At 46.8% G+C, this 20901-nt stretch overlaps 2 protein-coding genes across 8 annotated transcripts in view; both read left to right on the top strand.

The window, feature by feature from the left end:
- Positions 1–1066: 1066 nt before the first annotated feature.
- KCNE2 (potassium voltage-gated channel subfamily E regulatory subunit 2) lies at positions 1067–3522 on the top strand. The gene has a single exon (XM_006062830.3). The coding sequence runs from the start codon at positions 2374–2376 to the stop codon at positions 2743–2745; it is 372 nt and encodes a 123-aa protein (XP_006062892.2). The 5' UTR covers positions 1067–2373; the 3' UTR covers positions 2746–3522.
- Positions 3523–8533: 5011 nt separating this feature from the next.
- The window catches only part of SMIM11 (small integral membrane protein 11), a 67915-nt gene continuing 55547 nt past the window's right edge, over positions 8534–20901 (top strand). For 4 of the 7 annotated variants that reach the window (XM_044939351.1, XM_044939353.1, XM_025281211.3 and 1 more), the window contains exons 1-3: positions 8647–8662; positions 13750–13832; positions 14667–14765. In XM_044939351.1, coding sequence (XP_044795286.1) covers positions 13755–13832; positions 14667–14765 — 177 coding nt within the window. In that variant the 5' untranslated portion in view covers positions 8647–8662; positions 13750–13754. Of the gene's footprint in view, positions 8663–13749; positions 13833–14666; positions 14766–20901 lie in introns of those variants that run through there. The other 3 variants (XM_025281204.2, XM_006062837.3, XM_025281193.2) reach the window with 3 other exon arrangements.

Raw genomic sequence — 20901 nt, 5'->3', positions numbered from 1 at the left:
TTTTTGTTTGTTTTGCTGGGGGTTTTTCCCCCCATTGTCTCTATGTTCCAACCATTTTTCTATTTGACTTAACCGAAGGAAACTGAATTCTCTCTAGGGGGTGTGGCAGGGGGATGTATACACTGGGAAATCAGTTTTCTTTATTAGCTGAAGTTGTGGGAAAGGGTTGGAAGGACCAGAGGGTGAGAACACTGGTGGGTGAAGCAGTCGGGCTCCATCACATTTGTGAGGTGAGCCCGGGAGAACACAGGAAGGGCTGGTTGTCTGTTGATGCATGAGACACATGTGAGGTCCCCCCAGATGAGTAGACCTGGACTCTTAAAGGTTGAAGAAGCCAGTGGTGATGATGTCTTGAGTCTGGTTAAAGTCAGTTCAGCTACACTCTTAAACATTGAACTGCTATTTTAAGGGGGACAAGCATACCTCTGTCACATTGCTTGGAAAATGTGCTTGGCGAGTTGTTGTTCAGTCACTCAGTTGTGTCCAACTCTTTGGAACCCCACAGACTGTGCATGACGAGTACTTCAGGGCAATTTTACATCTTTGTTAAATTTCTTTTTGACCTGCTCTGTTCACACCTGTTACAATGCTTTGCACCTCGCATGCTCCTTTGTTTCCATCTCTCCCACAACACTGAGCTTCCACAGGTAGAATTTTCATATTCGCTGTTGCTGCATTTCCAATGCCGGCACATACCTGGCACATTCATTTATTCATCAAACATCCATTGTGTGCTCAGTGTGTGCCAGGCTCTGTGCCAATGTTTGCTAAACGAGGGTAGACAGAGGCGTGGTGACTGATGGGAAAGATGAGACCACAAGCCAATAATTACACACATACAAAGTGACATATGCACATAATTACCACATATTGGAGAGAGTGCTTCGAAGAAAAGTAAAAAGACACTGGGCTTACCTGGTGGCTCAGTGGTAAAGAACTTGTCTGCTAATGCAGGAGATGCGGGTTTGATACCTGGGTTGGGAAGATCCCCTGGAGAAGGAAGTGGTAACCCACTCCAGTATTCTTCCCTGGAGAATCCCAAGGACAGAGGAGCCAGGCAGGTTCCATAGAGTCGCAAAAGAGTTGGACATGACTTAGCAACTAAAACAACAACCAAACAACAACAAAAAAAGACACTATTGGAGAGAACTGGGGGAGGGGAGAATGGCTGAGAGCAGGACCAGGGATATTTTCTCAGAAGCAGCAGCTAAGCTGGGCCCCAGAGGTCGAGGAAGTAGCAGAGGGAAGAGAAGGGGAAAAGTATTCCAGGCTGAGGGAATAGAATGTGCAAATGTCCTGATGCAGAAGAATGTTTACTGACCCGGAGGAAGGCAGGCCAGGCCAGTAAGACCAGTTGCCATAAGGGAAGAATAATTGGGGATGTGGTTAGGGGATGGCTTGGCCAGGCCAGGAAGGAGGATTTTACTTTGAGAACAACAGGAGGGTATTGCATGTTTTCAAAACAAGGGAACGATATGCTCCCATTTCCCTCTTAAAAAGAGCACATTGACTGGGCAGAGATAGGCAGATGTGACCCCGGGGAAGCGGTTTTAGGGAGGGTTGTATTGTACTGCACTGTGTCCGCCAGGTGAGAGATGCTGGTGGCCAGGCAGTGGGAACAAGGATGGAGTTGCGAAATATGAGTGATCTCTCACATTCCTTTGTATCACTTACCGAAAGTGCTTCTTTCAAATATGGAAGGACATACTCATGCCTAAGGGATACCTGGAATAAATCACAGCCTGCACATAGGAAACGGAGTGCATCACAACGTCTGTCCATGGCCCTTGCAAACTTCTGCCCCATAATTCTCTAAGAACACAGAACATACATCAGTCATTGCTCCCTTCAGCTGATGTCTGTGGAATATCTATTATGAATAAGGCATTGTGCTAGCTATTGTGAGGTGACCCGTCTATTTAGAAACAAAGTAATGGATGAAAGGTAATCGATGAAAATTTTGAAGGTAAGAAAAATATAAGGAAGAAAAAATCTGAGTATACCAGCCATGTTAACACTTTAAGCTTATTTATTTCCAGGCTTTTTTCATTTTCTTCTACATATATTATTTATTTATATATGCAAATTGGGATCATAATACATATAGTTTTATGTGCTCTGTAACTATTATGTGCTTATGTTACTTTTATTATAAGATACTGTGCATGAAAAACTGCTGCATAAAACATGCAAAATTTAAAGAATAACAAAATATGCACTTAATCACCAGCCAGGTAAAGAAGAAATAATATTACTCCCCCCACCCAACCTTGTCTGGCCTTCCCTCCACTCCTTAAGGCAGCCAAATAGGGAAAGAATTCATTTTCTTAAACTTGTTCACCTATTTTATTTAAATTGCAGCAGGACGGAAATATGCCAACTCTATCCAATCTGACACAGACACTGGAATATGTTTTCAAAAAGATTTTTATCTCTTACATGGAAAACTGGCGCAGGAACACAACGGTTGAGCAAGAGGCCCTGCAAGCCAAGGTTGATGCTGAGAACTTCTACTACGTCATCTTGTACCTTATGGTGATGATCGGAATGTTCTCTTTCATCATTGTAGCCATCCTGGTGAGCACGGTGAAATCCAAGAGACGAGAGCACTCCAATGACCCATACCACCAGTACATCGTGGAGGACTGGCAAGGAAAGTACAGAAGTCAAATTGTGAACCTAGAAGAACCAAGGGCCACCATCCATGAGAACACAGGTGCAGCAGCACTCACAATGTCTCCTTGATCAGAGGTGGAGGCATGGAGTCAACATCTGATATGCAAATAGGAAGAGATGCTGGTTCCATGGAGTCAATCCAAGTTGTCATGCTTCGAAGACACTAAGTTCCTCACTCTGTGTTGAGAATTTTCATCGAGATCCCGTAGTTGATCAGCTAAGAGGACATTTCAATCTCATGCTTCACGTTTGCTCTGTGGAGCAATAATTTATGTCGAAGACCTCTTTTCCTTTCTATGCAATGTCAGTGTCATTTTAATCAATGTCAATAGTGAAAATAAAATCAAATTTGAAGTAATGTGCCTGGGCAGTGGCAGTGGGGATAGAAGGGAGAAATTAACAAATCATTGAATAGTCTCCCTTGTGAAACATTATTCTGTACGTTTGACTGATTCAATTTATAAGTAACCAAGGTGTATTATTCAGAAATGGAGGTTCAAAAACCTATCACTTGCTCACTAGATTGAAGTAGGAGCATTTATTTATTAATTCATGAATATAGAGTCTGAAGTGACAAATGAACAGAACCACAGGTTTCCTTTATGTGTATTGCTTCCTTGGCATTGAGCTTATTTGGAAGTCGGAAGACAGAACCAACATTTCATAAGGGCAGAGTCCACACCAGATAAATAGAATCTTTAGGAACTACCTGGTATAACAGAAACATATTTTTAATTAACATTTTAAATTTTACAGAAGACTAACTTAAAAGTTCTTGTTATTATAGAAAAAAAATAATAATATGTGAAAATGCTGCTTAATAAACCACTCATTATTTTCACTCAATTTATTTTCTTGGTTTACAATTACTTACTTTATGTTTTAAGAAATTTATTTTCATGAATGTATGGAAAGTGGCTGAATTGCTGAGGTCTATTGAAGAGCTAGACAGTAACTGCTTAATATTTTGACCCTGGGGGTCATGATATTATAGAATGTCAGGGCCAAAGGGCACCTTGAAGCTCACAGAATCCTTGTCAGACCATTTCATTTATGGATAGGCAACTCCAGTTCACAGATTAGGTGACTTCATTCCTTAATTCAATCAAGTACCATTTATTCTGTCTACTTGGGTCAATGGCTTCCCTTGTGGCTCAGCTGGCAAAGAATCCGCCTGCCATGCGGGAGAACTGAGTTCAATCCCTGGGTTGGGAAGATCCCTTGGAGAAGGGAAAGGCTGCCCACTCCAGTATTCTTGCCTGGAGAAAGTACATGGGGTCACAAAGAGTCGGACATGACTGAGCGACTTTCACTTTCACTTTCTGGGTCAATGGCCTAGACCAGGAGTATACAGATGAACGTGATTCTCTGAGCTGGAGGAACTCACTCACCAGAGAGCGAGGCAGGCACAGAGAGGGAGTCAGAACATCCTGATTATAACATGACAGGGTTATAATGGAGACCAACACAAAGTGGGAGGAACCAGGACAGAGGGCCTGCCTAACTCGGGTTAAGGTCCAGAGAGCCGCTGAGAGGGGAAAGTCAATAGCAAGATATATGGGGTGTAGCCTCATGAAACTTCATGTCCCCTTGCTTATACTCTGTTCCTTCCCCAGCTCCCCGTCTACTCAGCCGAGACAGGGCATTGTGAACAAAGCCTCAAGTCTCAGAGCACTGAGACAAAATTGAAAAGAGGAGTCCTTCTTCAGCGTCTTATATGGATTACAAGATTTGTCTCTTTAGAGTGAAATACATTAGGTCTGTTTCCTAATAACAAGCATGCGACTATGCCAACAGAAGCATTCAATACACTGTTGAGGAAAGCCACCCATATTCCAAGAGCATATATGACAACAGTAGTTTCTCTCCTTAGATGAGAAACCCAGAAATTCTGAGCCACACAATTTTTAAAAAATGTATTTGTTTATTTATTTTGGTTGCATTCAGTCTTAGTTGTGGCATGCAAGCTTAGTTGCCCTGTGGCATGTGGGATCTTAGTTCCCCAAACAGGTATCAAATCTGTGTCCCCTCATTGGAAGGTAGATTCTTTTTATTTTTTAATTTTATTATGAAAAATTGTGTTAAACATTTACAAAAGAAGAGCGTAGTTTGGAAGGCATATTCTTAACCACTGGACTGCCAGGGAAGTCTCCAGAACATTTTAATCAACGTGCCCAGAGCAGCAGATGGATAGCATCACTGATTCAATGGACATGAGTTTGCGCAAACTCCAGGAAATAGTGAAAGACAGGGAAGACTGGCATGCTGCAGTCCATGGGGTCACAGAGAGCTGGACATGACTGAGTGACTGAACAACAACCAGAGCAGCAACTCGGGCAACAAAATCTCAGCTTTGGGTCTGGATCCAGACAGGAATCCAAGGTTTCTACTAACTGAACAAATTTATCTCCTTGACCAAACCCTGGTCAGGCTCCTTTGAACCCTCTTCTTGAACTGACCTCAACCTTGGCCTAAAAACCCTGCAGACTCTTGGCACAAAAGATACCATCCACCTCCCCACACTGAGAGACTTGAACAAACACTACCTACATCCCCAAGGAGATCCTGGCATGCTTTAAGGTGCCTGCCTAGGAAAACTTAAGAAGGAGCCAGGAGAACGTACTATTTGTTCAGGCCAAAACCTGGTGGTAGGCAAATCAGCCCCTGATTCCCTGCTAGAGCATTTACTTTAGAAACCTTTCGATTATAAATCCTTTTTATTCTCCTTTGAGGTATAAATCATTTACCACCCAGAACTGCCTTGTTTCTTTGATATGCTAGCATTCAAAGAGCTTTAACTTGCACCACTGCCTCCAGTCATAAAGGCTGAACTTTGCTTCTCCTCCAGCTAAGCGTCTATTGATAGACTCAGATGCAGTTGACCCAGTCCCCTTCACTTTTTATAAATTTCCACTGACTCTGCTCAAGTACCTGCTGTCCAACCCCTTCTTATCATTTTTTTTTTTTTTAAATTTTGGCTGAGCTGGGTCTTTGTTGAGGCACACAGACTCCTCTTACTGCAGCACATGGGCTCAGTTCCCCCAAGGCAGGTGGGATCCTAGTTTCTGGTCCAGGGATCAAATCAGGGAAGTCCCCCTCCTTCTCCTTTTAAAATGCTCAGTTACCTCTGTACAAACCGAGCTTGGTTCATGCTGGGTTCTCTTCCCTATTGTGATAGTTACTGAATAAAGTCCATCCTTTACATTTCAATGGTGTCAAGCTTTTATCTTTGACACAGAAAAATAAGGGGGAAAATATCTAGGTTCCCCTAATTAAGTGCATTTTACTATCATCACTTAAAGTATATTGGGGCCAACACAGATGGTTAGCAGCCAACTTTACTTTGGGGGAATAGGAGAAAAGCCCAATATTTACGAGCATTTCAGGTCTACAGCTGCTGGTACCTGCTCCACTTTCACTCCAGCATCAATTCCCACCGAACCCAGCCTTGCCACATTCAACCTGGCAACTAAAAAAAACGCCAGTTCCAACAAGTTGCTGGTTTTCTTTCCCACCCATCTGTTTTTAGAGTTCTTTCCGGTTGATCCATATAAACTGAGTCCCACTCACTTTTTACAGCAGAGCTCAGAAGCCATTTGAAAAGGAACCCATGGCAGTGGCTGCCCTGATAGTCGAGGTTCAGATTACCCAGATTCAGGTCTCAGCTCTGGCACTTGCTGGCTTTAAAACCCTGGACAGTTTAATCAGTTTGTGTCTCCGTTTCTTCATCTGTGAAATTGTTATGGTCACATCATGTCTTTTATAGGCTTGTAAGACTTTTATTAGACAATAGCTGCAAAGTGCTTAGGGCAAAGCTATTTTTGTTACTCTCTCCAGGAAAACTTGGCAGAACTTGTTGACAGAATTAACCCCCTACTCCCCAGTCCCTCAGTTTGTCCTTTCCTCTGCACTCCCAACGGGATTCCACGAGACTGCCTGGGTTCAGATATCAATTTTGCCACTCCAATCCATACGTTTCCTTGAATCAACCACTTAATCTCCCCCTGCCTCGGTTTCCTCAACCAAAAAAGGGTGAACTTCCCTCTTGTTACCCTGGAATTTTGGGTGTCCACTTTGCACCCTTGCTTGGGAGTGGGCTCAAATTCCACTCGGGTTTACTAAGAGCTTGTTGAACGAAGGAATCTGGGAACCTAGTAACTGTCACCCTACAACTATCCCAAAGGGAAAGGAATGCATTTTTGGCAGAGAAGATAAAAGGCTAAATTTGGAAACTTCTGAGGACCTACATCAGACTGGTTCCAACAACAAACTGGTTCCAAATCATGAAAGTATGTCAAGGCTGTATATTGTCACCCTGCTTATTTAACATACATGCAGAGTACATCATGAGAAATGCTGGACTGGATGAAGCAAAAGCTGGAATCAAGATTGCCAGGAGAAATATCAATAACCTCAGATATGCAGATGACACCACACTTAAGGCAGAAAGTGAAGAACTAAAGAGCCTCTTATAAAAGTGAAAGAGGAGAGTGAAAAAGTTGGCTTAAAGCTCGACATTCCCTGGTGGCTCAGATGGTAAAGTGTCTGCCTACAATGAGGGAGACCTGGGTTCAATCCCTGGGTTGGAAAGATCTCCTGGAGAAGGAAATGGCAACCCACTCCAGTATTCTTTTCTGGAAAATCCAATGGACAGAGGATCCTGGCAGGCTACAGTCCATGGGGTTGCAAAGAGTTGGACACGACTGAGAGACTTCACTTTCACTTTCAGAAAACTAAGATCATGGCATCCAGTCCCATTACTTTATGGCAAATAGATGGGGAAGCACTGGAAACAGTAACAGACTTTATGGGGGGGGGGGGGGGGGAGCTCCAAAATCACTGCAGATGGTGACTGCAGCCATGAAATTAAAAGATGTTTGCTCCTTGGAAGAAAAGCTATGACAAACCTAGACAGCATATTTACTTGGCCAACAAAGTCAAGGCTATGGTTTTTCCAGTAGTCATGTATGGATGTGAGAGTTGGACTACAAAGAAAACTGAGCACCAAAGAATTGATGCTTTTGAATTGGTGTTGGAGAAGACATCTTGAGAGTCACTTGGACTGCAAGGAGATCCAACCAGTCCATCCTAGAGGAAATCAGTGCTGAACATTCATTGGAAGGACTGATGCTGAAGCTGAATGAAACTCCAATACTTTGGCCACCTGATGCAAACAGCTGACTCATTGGAGAAGACCCTGATGCTGGGAAAGACTGAGGGCAGGAGGAGAAGGGAACGACAGAGGATGAGCTGGTTGGATGCCATCACCGACTCAATGGACATGCGTTTGAGTGTACTCCGGGAGTTGGTGATGGACAGGGAAGCCTGGCATGCTGCAGTCCATGGGGTCACAAAGAGTCGGACACGACTGAGCGACTGAACTGGGGACCCTCTTGCCCTCGGCGCACACAGCGAGGACCACCCAGGGATGAGAGACAGCTGAGGGGGAGGGGCCCCGCGACGCCCCGCTCTCCCGCCGCCGTCCTCCTCCTCCAGCTCCGGTCAATGGAGAACAAGAACGTGCCCCCGCCCGCCCCCGGCGTGGACGAAAACGCCTGGCCCACGCCCCGGAAGTTCGCCCCTGGCCCAGCCAAGTCTGTCCGGTGACCCATGTTGCGGCCGCACGAAGGCCGCCCGGGGCCATAGCGCGGATTCAATAAGTTGGAAACCGTCTCCGCGGCCCGGGCCCAGTGCCCCAGAGGAGCCGCCTACCCGCCATAGCGGCGCAGGTGCGCCGGCGCGCGGAGCGGTGCATTTCGGGACGTGTAGTTTCCCCGCGGCATGGTGGGAGTCGTGGTTTGTGTGCGGCCCCGCCTACCCACCATGGCGTGGAGCCGTACCCACTATGGTGGCGCAGGCTCCCTGCGCAGGCTTATTGCGCCGGTGCGCGGAGCGGTGCATTTCGGGACGTGTAGTTTCCCCGCGGCATTGTGGGAGTGGTGGTTTGCGTTCGGCCCCGGAGCTGGATCCTCCGCGGCCTTGAGCTGTAAGTGGGCGGCGTCGGTGTCCGCGGGATCCGGACACAAAATCCGGCTGCTCTTTGGGGGACGCCCAGGCATCGCGTTCGCGCTTTCTCTCCTTGACGCTCTCCAGCGGGACCGCGGGGGTGCCAGCCACCACGGCCCACCCCCGCGGAGCGTCCGGCCTGGCTGGCTTGTCCAGGCACCCCAAAATGCACGGATCCAGTGGCGGGGGGTGGGAGGGGGGCGGCGTGTGGAGACTGGCACGCAGGCCGAAGAGGGGGACCCAGATGTGGTTCCAAGAGAGAGAGGTTTGGGGGCGAGCGAATGTCCCAGACGCCCTGTTGTGTAGGTGGGGTAAGCGGTCGTCGCCCTTGGCCCTCATCCTGGGTTCTGAGCGGGGCAGGTTTTGCCCCCAACCCCAGTGTGGAGGCTGGAGAGGACCTTTACCTGGCCCTCCAAGTCACGGAGGGGCAGAGGCCCAGCCCCTTGTCCTGGGAACCCCAGCCGACCCCGGCGTGGGGCTCAGAAGTCAGCCCAACTGATAAAACCCGCTTCATCTGGAACTCCCCACCACCCCACCTCCTCCACGCACCCATCGCTACTTCAAATGATGGGTTGAAGGGTTGGGGTGGAAAGAGGCTGGGAATGAGAGCAATTTAGGGAAGTTCAGACTAAGGACACAGCCTAATGAATGGCTGGAGTGAGACACCAAGAGACTGACCGACCCTTGGGTCTGTTAGGTGGAGCAAGAATAAAACTGTGGACTATACCTTGTTCATATTGCTATAATTAGCCTAATCAAGATAAGCCAGTAGCTTTTCTGTTTTCTTTAGGAGAAATCTAGCAAAGGAAAAATCAGGATATTTTTGCAGGAAAGGAAACAGAGCCATCTTTTTCTAAGCCATTGTTATCTTTGAATTTAAAGCTAAGACTGGATAGTTCCAGAGGAAGTTTAAAACTTCTTGCACTTCGTAGATTTTATGTCTCTCAAAACTGTCCCCATCTGGTTGGCTTTTGTAGTTCAGCCCTCAGACACCAGCTGCCTCCTGGTTCTAAGATTGCATCAGGTGTACATATGGCAGCAGAGCACTAGCCTGCTGATATTTTTAGCTTTCTCAGTTGTTCTCACTTGCTGAAGTCCGCTGCTGCTGCTGCTGCTAAGTCGCTTCAGTCATGTCCAACCAACTCTGTGCGACCCCACAGCAGCCCGCCAGGCTCCCCCGTCCCTGGGATTCTCCAGGCAAGAACACTGGAGTGGGTTGCCATTTCCTCCTCCAATGCATGAAAGTGAAAAGTGAAAGTGAAGTCGCTCAGTCGTGTCCGACTCTTAGCGACCCCATGGACTGCAGCCCACCAGGCTCCTCTTTCCATGGGATTTTCCAGGCAAGAGTACTGGAGTGGGGTGCCATTGCAACTCAAAAATGGCTGAGTTGCAACCTGTAATTTAGCTAGTGGAGGTGATGGAATTCCAGTTGAGCTATTTCAAATCCTGAAATATGATGCTGTGAAAGTGCTGAACTCAATCTGCTAGCAAATTTGGAAAACTCAGCAGTGGCCACAGGACTGTAAAAGGTCAGTTTTCATTCCAATCCCAAAGAAAGGCAATGCCAAAGAATGCTCAAACTACTGCACAATTGCAGTCATCTCACACGCTACTAAAGTAACGCTCAAAATTCTCCAAGCCAGGCTTCAGCAATACGTGAACCGTGAACTTCCAGATGTTCAAGCTGGTTTTAGAAAAGGCAGAGGAACCAGAGATCAAATTGCCAACTTCTATTGGAACATGGAAAAAGCAAGAGAGTTCCAGAAAAACATCTATTTCTGCTTTATTGACTATGCTAAAGCCTTTGACTGTGTGGATCACAATAAACTGTGGAAACTTCTGAAAGAGATGGGAATACCAGACCACCTGACCTGCCTCTTGAGAAACCTATATGCAGGTCAGGAAGCAACACTTAGAACTGGGCATGGAACAACAGACTGGTTCCAAATAGGAAAAGGAGTATGTCAAGGCTGTATATTGTCACCCTGCTTATTTAACTTATATACAGAGTACATCATGAGAAACGCTGGGCTGGAAGAAGCACAAGCTGGAATCAAGATTGCCGGGAGAAATATCAATAACCTCAGATATGCAGATGACACCACCCTTATGGCAGAAAGTGAAGAGGAACTAAAAAGTCTCTTGATGAAAGTGAAAGAGAAGAGTGAAAAAGTTGGCTTAAAGCTGAACATTCAGAAAACGAAGATCATGGCATCTGGTCCCATCACTTCATGGGAAATAGATAGGGAAACAGTGGAGACAGTGTCAGACTTTATTTTCTTGGGCTCCCAAATCACTGCAGCCATGAAATTTAAAGATGCTTACTCCTTGGAAGGAAAGTTATGACCAACCTAGATAGCATATTCAGAAACAGAGAGATTACTTTGTCAACAAAGGTCCATCTAGTCAAGGCTATGGTTTTTCCAGTAGTCATGAATGGATATGAGGGTTGGACTGTGAAGAAAGCTGAGCACTGAAGAATTGATGCTTTTGAACTGTGGTGTTGGAGAAGACTCTTGAGAGTCCCTTGGAGTGCAAGGAGATCCAACCAGTCCATTCTAGAGGAGATCAGTCCTGGGATTTCTTTGGAGGGAATGATGCTAAAGCTGAAACTCCAGTACTTTGGCCACCTCATGCGAAGAGTTGACTTATTGGAAAAGACTGTGATGCTGGGAGGGATTGGGGGCAGGAGGAGAAGGGGATGACCGAGGATGAGATGGCTGGATAGCATCACCGGCTCCATGGATGTGAGTTTGAGTGAACTCCGGGAGTTGGTGATAGACAGGGAGGCCTGGCGTGCTGCGATTCATGGGGTCGCAAAGAGTCGGACACGACTGAGCGACTGAACTGAACTGACTGGGGAAGAGTTACCATTTGGAGGCAGTGGATGGGAATGAGTTTGATTAATTTGCCCTCTCCCCCACCCTCAACACACTCCTTCCACTGCTTTGCATATGGACTTTTAAACGTTTTTCTTTCCTGAAGAGATGGAATTTTGTCACTCTAGATATGACGATGAGGCAGCTGCCAGTAATGTTTTTACAGTTAGATGCTCTGATATCAGAGAGAATGTGACTTAGGAATTTCAGAGTTGCAGCGTTGTTCTTTGAATTTTTAAAATGGTAACACTTTGGCTTGGAGAGGCTAATGGATTGCCCCCAGGTCAGATTCCTTGTCATCGGCGCCCCCAAGCATAGAGTACAGATCTCCAGTTCTTCTGGTCCTCTGGTGGTGGTTCTTTATCCCATCCCTGCTGTCTCATTTGCCCTGACCTCCACTTGCTTATGTTCATCAGCTTACCATGTCCGTTACTGGAAAGACATTTATCATAACAGTTATGGTTGGTATTTGTTTAATGCTTTTCATGTGCTGAGCCTGGTGCTTAATGTTTTTATAATCTAGTCTTTGAAGGAGAATTTACAGAGTAGGGAGCTGAGGTTTAGAGAGGCCCAGTGACTCATCCAAGGTCATACTACTAGTCAGTTTAGCACGATTGCCAGAGGGCCAGACCACCTGGCATTCTTTTTACTTCCTCCTATAAGTTTTTTTTGGACCTTTTTGTGGTCCTTGACCTTGGGAATTAATATCTAACCGACTTCACTAAGTGAGTCATTTGGTCTCAGAAAATGTGTGGGAAACAGCCAAACCTGTCTACTTATATATGTAGACAACTCAATAAAAATAGAGGTGAGAAAAATAAAATTGATACAACCTTCAGTTCACTCAGTCACATCCGACTCCTTGCAACCCCATGGACTGCAGCACGCCAGGCCTCCCTGTCCATCACCAACTCCCAGAGTTTACTCAAATTCATGTCCATCGAGTCGGTGATGCCATCCAACCATCTCATCCTCTGACGTCCCCTTCTCTTCCTGTCTTCAATCTTTTCCAGCATAGACATTTTAATTTACAACATGGATCATTCCTGAGATTATCAGAGATTATTCAAAGTGAAAATTCCAGCAACAGGTTGTAACCTGTTGGGAACATATTTCTCCAGGGCGGGTCAGAATCTACTGTTCCTTATAGAAAAAGAAATCTTTTATACACGAAGGTAATGAGCACCTTTGGGCTTCCCTGGTGGCTTAGACGGTAAAGAATCCACCTGCAACGTGGGAGACCTGGGTTTGAACCTTGGGTTGGGAAAATCTGGAGTAGGGCATGACAACCCACTCTAGTGTTCTTGCCTGGAGAATCCCATGGACAGAGGAGACTGATGGGCTACAGTCCGTAGGGTCGCAAAGAGTCGGACATGACTGAGCAACTTAGCCCATGAGTGCCTTCAATCATGGTCATCTCATTTAAACAGATTTATGGTGTAAATTCCTGTCATGAGCTTATCTGACTTTGAAAAAGTCCTGGGGAAAGCTTGGCTATCTTGTGCCAGCTGCTCACTTGTGTTCAAGATACTATGACCTTGGATGTGAAGTTTAGATGCTTTTGTAAGTGAAAGTTTTCAAAAAAACATGTCTGAAGTTTATCTCATTTTCCCCATTCTAAAGGCCTGTGAATTTTTCTTAATCCTAATTGTAAGTCCATGTAAAGAAAGGCATCCCCATGACTTTTTAATGCAGAGCTCTCTGTCTGCATTAGGGTCAGACCCTGGGGCCGGACTGGAGGAGTTACAACCCCAGCCTTACTGTGACTGTGGACGTGTCACTGTCACCTGAAGTGGCACTAGTGTGAGGAACCCGCCTGCCAGTTCAGGAGACCTAAGAGGTGCAGCTTCAGTCCCTGGGTCAGGAAGGTCCTGGAGGAGGACATGGCGACCCACTCGTGTTCTTGCCTGGAGAATCCCGTGGACAGAGGAGTCCATGGGGCTGCAAAGAGCTGGACACGACTTTGTGCACATGCGCATGCGCACACACAGATACTCCAGAATATAGACAGTAAACTACACCTCTTGGGACAGGTGTGAAGACTAGCTGAGTTATTGGCACGCAGTGTACTTTAGCATGGCCGGGTGCAGTAAAGTGAAGCTGTGATTCTTAACGCTGAAAGTCTCCAAATTGTAGAAGTAGAGGCCCCCAGAGCCCATGTAGTTGACACTCCTGTCTTCATTTACAGATGGGATGGAGGCCCCCAGAGGGGAGTCACTTACCAGAGTGTGTAGGCCCTTCATCCAGAGCTCAGGTCTTCTGACTCGTGGGGTATGTGTCCTGGTCTAAAATAGTGACATGGGAGGCCCCAGAGCAAATCTTGTGTCCTGGCCGGGTCCCTGCCTTGTCTCTTCTGCTTCACCTTCCCCTCCGTCTCCCTGACGTTTTAGAGGGAATTTTAAGATTGGAATGACTTTCTTAATACCATTCCCCCCCATCCTTGAGTCCCTTCCCACCAGATATTTTTGAAAACCAATATTACCTTGAGGCTTCCCTGGTGTTCCAGCAGTTAAGAATTCATCTTCCAGTGCAGGGTTCAGTCCCTGTCAGGGAACTAAGATTGCACGCGCTATGTGGCAGCTAAGCCCACATACCTCTACTGCTGAGCCTGAGAGCCACAATAAAAGATCCCATATGCAGCATCTAAAACCTGATGCAGCCAAATTTATAAATAAACCAATAAATTAAATGAATACTAAAGCAAAACAGTATTCCTTTTATTAATACTCACAGGACCCGAGACATAAAATGATACCCCCATCCACGGACCAGCTCTTGTTCAGGTCAGGGCAGGAGGTGGGAAGAGGGTCAGATTAGGGCTTGGGCACCTTTGTCCACAGATGAATGGAGTGGGAGCACGCTTTCCCTTAGGAGTGGGGCCAATACCTCTGCTTGGCTGTGCTCCCTTCCCCGGTCAAGAGCAGCCAAGGAGATCGTTCTGCTCAGCAAGAGCCGAGGCTGTCTCGCTCGTTGGGGAGGCCTAACCCTTCTCTCTGCAGAGCTTGTTGTCTTGGCTCAAGGGCCCTCTCCCCATCAGAGAAAAGTCTTCCTAAGGTGGTCTGTCTAGAAAACTCAAATTGACCTGTTTCTTCTCTTCCCCATCAGAACAGTGGGACCTGCCCCAACCAGGTTCCCTCTCCTCCTTGTCTGCGTGGCCCACACGACCAGGAGTGGAGCCCCAGTTGGTCCAGCATGAACTGGAAGGTAAGAATATCATCAAACATTTATGGCTTGCGGGTTTTCTTTCTCCTGATTGTAAAAATTCAGAATAGTTCTGTAGAGATAAGTGGACTAAGAAAAAAACAAAAGAAGAAAATGCAGGAATCATGATACTTTAAGTGAACACATAAATGTACATTTTTTTCACCAGACTTTTGGAGGAAGGCCTTTTCTTTGGGAGGACATTGACTGCCCTCAGACGTGCCTCACCCTGCTCGCAAAAACCACCCCTTTGAAGTTTCACCTATAATCTCACATTTTGGTTTCTTCAAAATGGATGAAAAAGATCTTAAGAAGCAATCGACATACAAAATCCTTCCTGATTTTTACACTCTTCTTCCTTAATCTTTCCCATTTGTGTTGCCAACAGCATTTTTTTTTCTAATTCAAATTGAGTCTTTCAAAGCAGACACCTTAGTTTTCATGGAAATAGCCTTTCTTTTCTGTGGTCATATTTCATGAGTGCCATGTTTAAATAGATTATCCATTATGACATCAAGTGCTACTTAAATATACTGACTGGCATAAACACAGCTGACTCCTGTAAAACCTTCAATACAGCTGGTGGAAGCAGAAGTTCAAGGGCAACCAAAGAGTGTCCTGTGAGCTGCAAGCCTGCATAAGGCTGTGGGCCACAGTCAGCGGGTCTTATAGGGGCAGGGGGGTGTCACATTATGTCCTTTAAGGAAGTGGCGTGGGGTAGGTGCAGGGTGGCTACTAGGGTAGTCATGAAAATAGATGCTTTGAAAAGGATCAGATCAAGTCAAAATCATATGTCTTTTCACTATCCAGAGATGGCTGCTATTAATATTAACAATTTTGGTGCATTTTCTCCCCATGTTTTTCATATATATATATGTAATGTGTATATCTCCAAACTTAGGATCTCATTATATGTATTTTTTCAGTTATCATAAGCATTTTCTGATTCAGAACAGCCACTGGCTTTCATCACAGGAAATGGAAAGATCTGGAAGTAGGATCAGGGAGTCAGGAGACTACAGTTCAGTTCAGTTGCTCAGTCGTGTCCAACTCTTTGTGACCCCATGAACTGCAGCACGCCAGGCCTCCCTGTCCATCACCAACTTCCGGAGTTACTCAAACTCATGTCCATTGAGTTGGTGATGCCATCCAACCTCTCACCCTCTGTCATCCCCTTTTCCCGCCTTCAATCTTTCCCAGCATCAGGGTCTTTTCCAATGAGTCACTTCTTCACATCAGGTGGCCAAAATATTGGAGTTTCAGCTTTAGCATCAGTCCTTCCAATGAATATTCAGAACTGATTTCCTTTAGGATGGACTGGTTGGATCTGCTTGCAGTCCAAGGGACTCTCAAGAGCCTTCTCTAACACCGCAGTTCAAAAGCATCAATTCTTCAGCACTCAGCTTCGGACCCCCTCCTTCCCCAGCCCCATGGGGCCTGGGGGCCGCACAGTGGGGTTCTGGGGGCTCTTCTCCAGGAGGAGCCTGGCCAAGGTTCAGGAGGTGCAGTGAAGACTCTCTAAGGGCTTAGAGATGTAGGAACGCGCATGTCGCATGTGTGGGGTGTTCCAGAGCTGCCCATAGAAAGGCCAGGAAGGAAAGACAGGGGGATTAAAGCATGTGGGGCGATGGGGGCCGGGCTCAGCGTGCACTGAGACGTAGTGAAGGGTTTGTAGCATGGGCAGAGGCTGAAGCGAGTAGTTGGTGATGGGGTGGCAGCTGGTACCAGAGGCCGCATCAGCAAGGGCCAGCGTGTGTGCTTGGTGCTCCGAGGCCAGAGCACGTCTCAAAACCACCTCAACAATTTAAATTATGAGTTGTGGTCCCACCTACTGGAGTTTGAGCGCGTTGGCCTGTGGGTGAACGAGTTCCTGGGTGGCGCTGATGTATTCCGGTGAGCCATTGCACAGAGAAAGCTTTCTTTTTAGTTGTGGAGTGACAGCAACCCACTTGACCGCCCAGGCCAACCCGACCTGTCACAGAAGGAATCCTTTCCTGTGTCAGGAACACAGTTTTGTACAGAAAACTGTACAAAAACCGCCTGTACCTTTGCGACATTTGGGCAGACACACAGCTCCAGGGCTACCAGGGAGCCCTGCCAGGCAGTGTCTGAAAGGAATGGCCTTCTGCCCAAACTGCAGTGACACCCCCTGCCCCCTGCAGGAGATAAAGGACTGTGGGACCCCCAAGACATCCTGTGCTTCCCTACCTACCTCCATCAGCCTGTGGCCATGAGCAGCAGTCAGCGACAGCAAGCACCAGTGCCTTAGTACCTCAGCAACCGGGGGTTTCGAGGGACTTCCCTGGCGGTCCGGTGGTTAAGACTCTGAGCCCCCAACACAGGGGCAGGGGTTTGATCGCTGGTCAGGGAACTAAGATCCCATATGCCGCAGGGCGTGGCCAAGAATAAATTTTAAAAGGCAGTCATTCTCATTACACGAGTATCGGCGTTTATTTAAAAAACTGATATAGAGCTAGACCACCCAACTGTGTTTTCTTGATTCACTTCCCTGAAGGTTTGGGAGTTAATCTGAGGGTTTTGTTAGAAAGGAAATCAAAGGAAGAGATTTCATACAACTAAAAACTAAGATCATGGCATCTGGTCCCAACACTTTATGGCAAATAGATGGGGAAACAGTGGCTGACTTTATTTTTCTGGGCTCCAAAATCACTGCAGATGGTACTTGCAGCCATGAAATTAAAAAGATGCTTACTCCTTGGAAGGAAAGTTATGACCAACCTAGATAGCATATTCAAAAGCAGAGACATTACTTTGTCAACAAAGGTCCATCTAGTCAAGGCTATGGTTTTTCCAGTGGTCGTGTATGGATGTGAGAGTTGGACTATAAAGAAAGCTGAGCGCCGAAGAATTGATGCTTTTGAACTGTGGTGTTGGAGAAGACTCTTGAGAGTCCCTTGGACTGCAAGCAGATCCAACCAGTCCATCCTAAAGGGAATCAGTCCTGAATATTCATTGGAAGGACTGATGCTGAAGCTGAAACTCCAATACTTTGGCCACCTGATGTGAAGAGTTGACTCATTGGAAAAGACCCTGATGCTGGGAAAGATTGAGGGCAAGGGGAGAAGGGGACGACAGAGGATAAGATGGTTGGATGGCATCACCAACTCGATGGACAGGAGTTTGGGTGAACTCCGAGAGTTGGTGATGGACAGGGAGGCCTGGCATGCTGCGGTTCATGGGGTCGCAAAGTTGGACACGGCTGAACAACTGAACTGAACTGAACTGAAAGATCTGGCACACCTGCCTGAGAGTTGCAGGAACAGTGGCCCTGAAAGTTTTCACTTTAGCCCGTGTAGTGTCCTTGACTCCCACTGCACTGCCCACTCTCAGTCCCAAACTTCCGCCTCTTGCCGCCTCCTCCCCAGAGCCTTTAAAAAGAAAGTAAATACCGAAACCACTTCCCTGGGTTTGTTTGTTGACATGCTTCCATTTCGGTGGGTTTCTAGCTTCTGATTTCCATGTACATCCTGTCACTGGTAGAGCTTAGTTTTGGGTGTAGATCTTGGAGAACAGTGGGCTGGGCTTTCCCGGGTAGCGCTAGTGGTCAAGAACCTGCCTGCCTGTGCAGGAGACCCAAGAGATGCAGGTTCAATCACTGGGTCTGGAAGATTCTCCCGGAGGAGGGCATGGCAGCCCACTCCAGGATTCTTGCCTGGAGAATCCCATGACCAGAGGAGCCTGGCGGGCTACAGTCCATGGGGTCGCAGAGAGTTGGACACGACTGAAGCGACTCAGCACTCAGGCATGAACTGTGGGCTGTGATAGGGGTCTGATTATGACAGGACTCCGGGGGCTCATTCATAGGGATGGAGAGAATTGGGAGAGAGTGACTTGCCAGCGTCTAGGGCTAACTAGGACTCAGCCTGGAAAAGTGCCAGTGAACGTAAAATGAAGTTTATATCTCCACACTGGTGATTTTTGTCTCCAAGGAGGTAAAAGTTAGCATCTTTTCTTTCTTAGCTGGCTTATGAATGTAGAGCCAAGCCTCCCCTCTAAGATGTGACCTTTCCAGAAAGTAGATGAATTAGATGAGTTGGAGGGCTGTTGGGGGAAGTCAGGGAGATTAGCCATAGGTCTGAGGCAGGAAGGGCCTGGACACCAAGTCAGTGTTCTAAAGAGCTTGTATTCATCAGGGTAAAAGGTTTTTGCTTTTGTAACCTTTTTAGTCTATTATACCTGTTTGCCAGAGTGAGCTTTCTGAAGTGTATCAGTTCAGTTCAGTCGCTCAGTTGTGTCTGACTCTTTGTGACCCCATGAATCGCAGCACACCAGGCCTCCCTGTCCATCACCAACTCCCGGAGTTCACTCAGACTCACGTCCATCGAGTCAGTGATGCCATCCAGCCATCTCATCCTCTGTCGTCCCCTTCTCCTCCTGCCCCCAATCCCTCCCAGCATCAGGGTCTTTTCCAATGAGTCAACTCTTCGCATGAGGTGGCCAAAGTACTGGAGTTTCAGCTTTAGCATCATTCCTTCCAATGAATATTCAGAACTGATTCCCTTTAGGATGGACTGGTTGGATCTCCTTGCAGTCCAAGGGACTCTCAAGAGTCTTCTCCAACACCACAGTTCAAAAGCATCAATTCTTCGGCGCTCAGCTTTCTTCACAGACCAACTCTCACATCCATACATGACCACTGGAAAACCCATAGCCTTGACTAGACGGACCTTTGTTGGCAAAGTAATGTCTCTGCTTTTGAATATGCTATCTAGGTTGGTCATAACTTTCCTTCCAAGGAGTAAGCGTCCTTTACTTTCATGGCTTCAGTCACCATCTGCAGTGATTTTAGAGCCCCAAAAAATAAAGTCTGACACTGTTTCCACTGTTTCCCCATCTATTTCCCATGAAGTGTATAGGTTGTGCTTATTCTTTACTGTTTAACCCAATTCTGTGGTTGAAAACTATTATCTAGTTACTCAGAGTGTTCTTGGGACATAATTTGTTGATGTCGGTTAATTCCACTTCATTGAAATCAAGAGTCAGTGGGAAGACGGCTGATGTAGGAGTCAGAGTGTTCGGTTCCAACTCTCGCGCCTCCTGAATTAGCTGTGTGACACGGGGGGCTCGCCACCGCCCTGAGCTTTACTCGCCTCCTTTGTAGAACGAGGTGTAGACCAAGTCCTTGTTCAGATCCTTTCACAGCCCTCCATGTCTGGGAGCGGACTGTTCTCAGCTGAAGTTTTCATTTACCCATTTCAGATCAGCTTTAGTTAAACCGTCAGAGGGAGGGACAAATGCAGTCTCCAGGGAGGAGTCTCCTTGTCCCAGTGCTGCATATAGATAAGTGATGCTTGGCATTTCACCTAAGGAGTTCACTGGACTAAATCCTACTCGGTCCTCCGGAATAATGATCTCTCAACGAAGGCATAGCTTTTTACTTCATCTGGGAAGGAATTTTTAATCACACACAAAAAGCTCATACTTATTATTCAGGTTCTACTAATCGTGTTTCCCAAACTAGTATACTATTTGCCTTGAGATACTTGTGATATATAGAATTTCATAATAAAACCTGCTCGTGCACAAAGAGAGTAATTCCAATCCCCTAGTTATTCCCCAGATCTCATTTTAGCCAGTGGGTTAAAACTTCCCTCCAACAAAAGAATTACAGGAACAGTGAATTAAGTAGCTAAGCTATAACATTTTAAGTTTTACTTTATTTTACAGTAAAGTTTTACTGTATTTTACTTGTATATTTATTTTACCTTCAAATACCAGTGCTAACGCATAGCTGGAACCAAGAGCCAATCATGGTATCCCATACGGGTGGGGATTCAGAAGGAAGATTCGGTCCAGCCTCCTTTGCAAGAGAAGAGGCAGAAGCTGGGGAAAGTCAAGTGACCGATGTGGGCCGCATGTGCTGGGCACAGGTCAGTGAGTGGCCCGAGCGGGGCTGTGCCCAGTCCCCCGGCTCCAGCTGCTCACTGCAGGCCGTGCCGCTGCCTCAGGCTCGGGGTGAGGGGCAAAGTGCACGGTCAGGTTGTGAGAGCGCACAGCCATGGCATCTGTGAAGCCGGCAGCCAGCGGGTGGTGAAGGGCACCTGAAACCAGGCTGCCCACAACCTGGAACCGGGCCCTCATCTCTCCTGTGCCCGGGAGGCCCCCCAACCAGCCTAGT

This window comes from Bubalus bubalis, chromosome 1, assembly GCF_019923935.1.
Source record: "Bubalus bubalis isolate 160015118507 breed Murrah chromosome 1, NDDB_SH_1, whole genome shotgun sequence".
NCBI classification, from domain to species: domain Eukaryota; kingdom Metazoa; phylum Chordata; class Mammalia; order Artiodactyla; family Bovidae; genus Bubalus; species Bubalus bubalis.
The sequence above is the reverse complement of the archived record's forward strand: the minus strand, read 5'-3'. Positions and strand labels throughout refer to the sequence as shown.

Bases quoted from the DNA above. Each gene is read 5' to 3' on its own strand.
- KCNE2 (XM_006062830.3), top strand. From the start codon at position 2,374: ATGCCAACTCTATCCAATCTGACACAGACACTGGAATATGTTTTCAAA.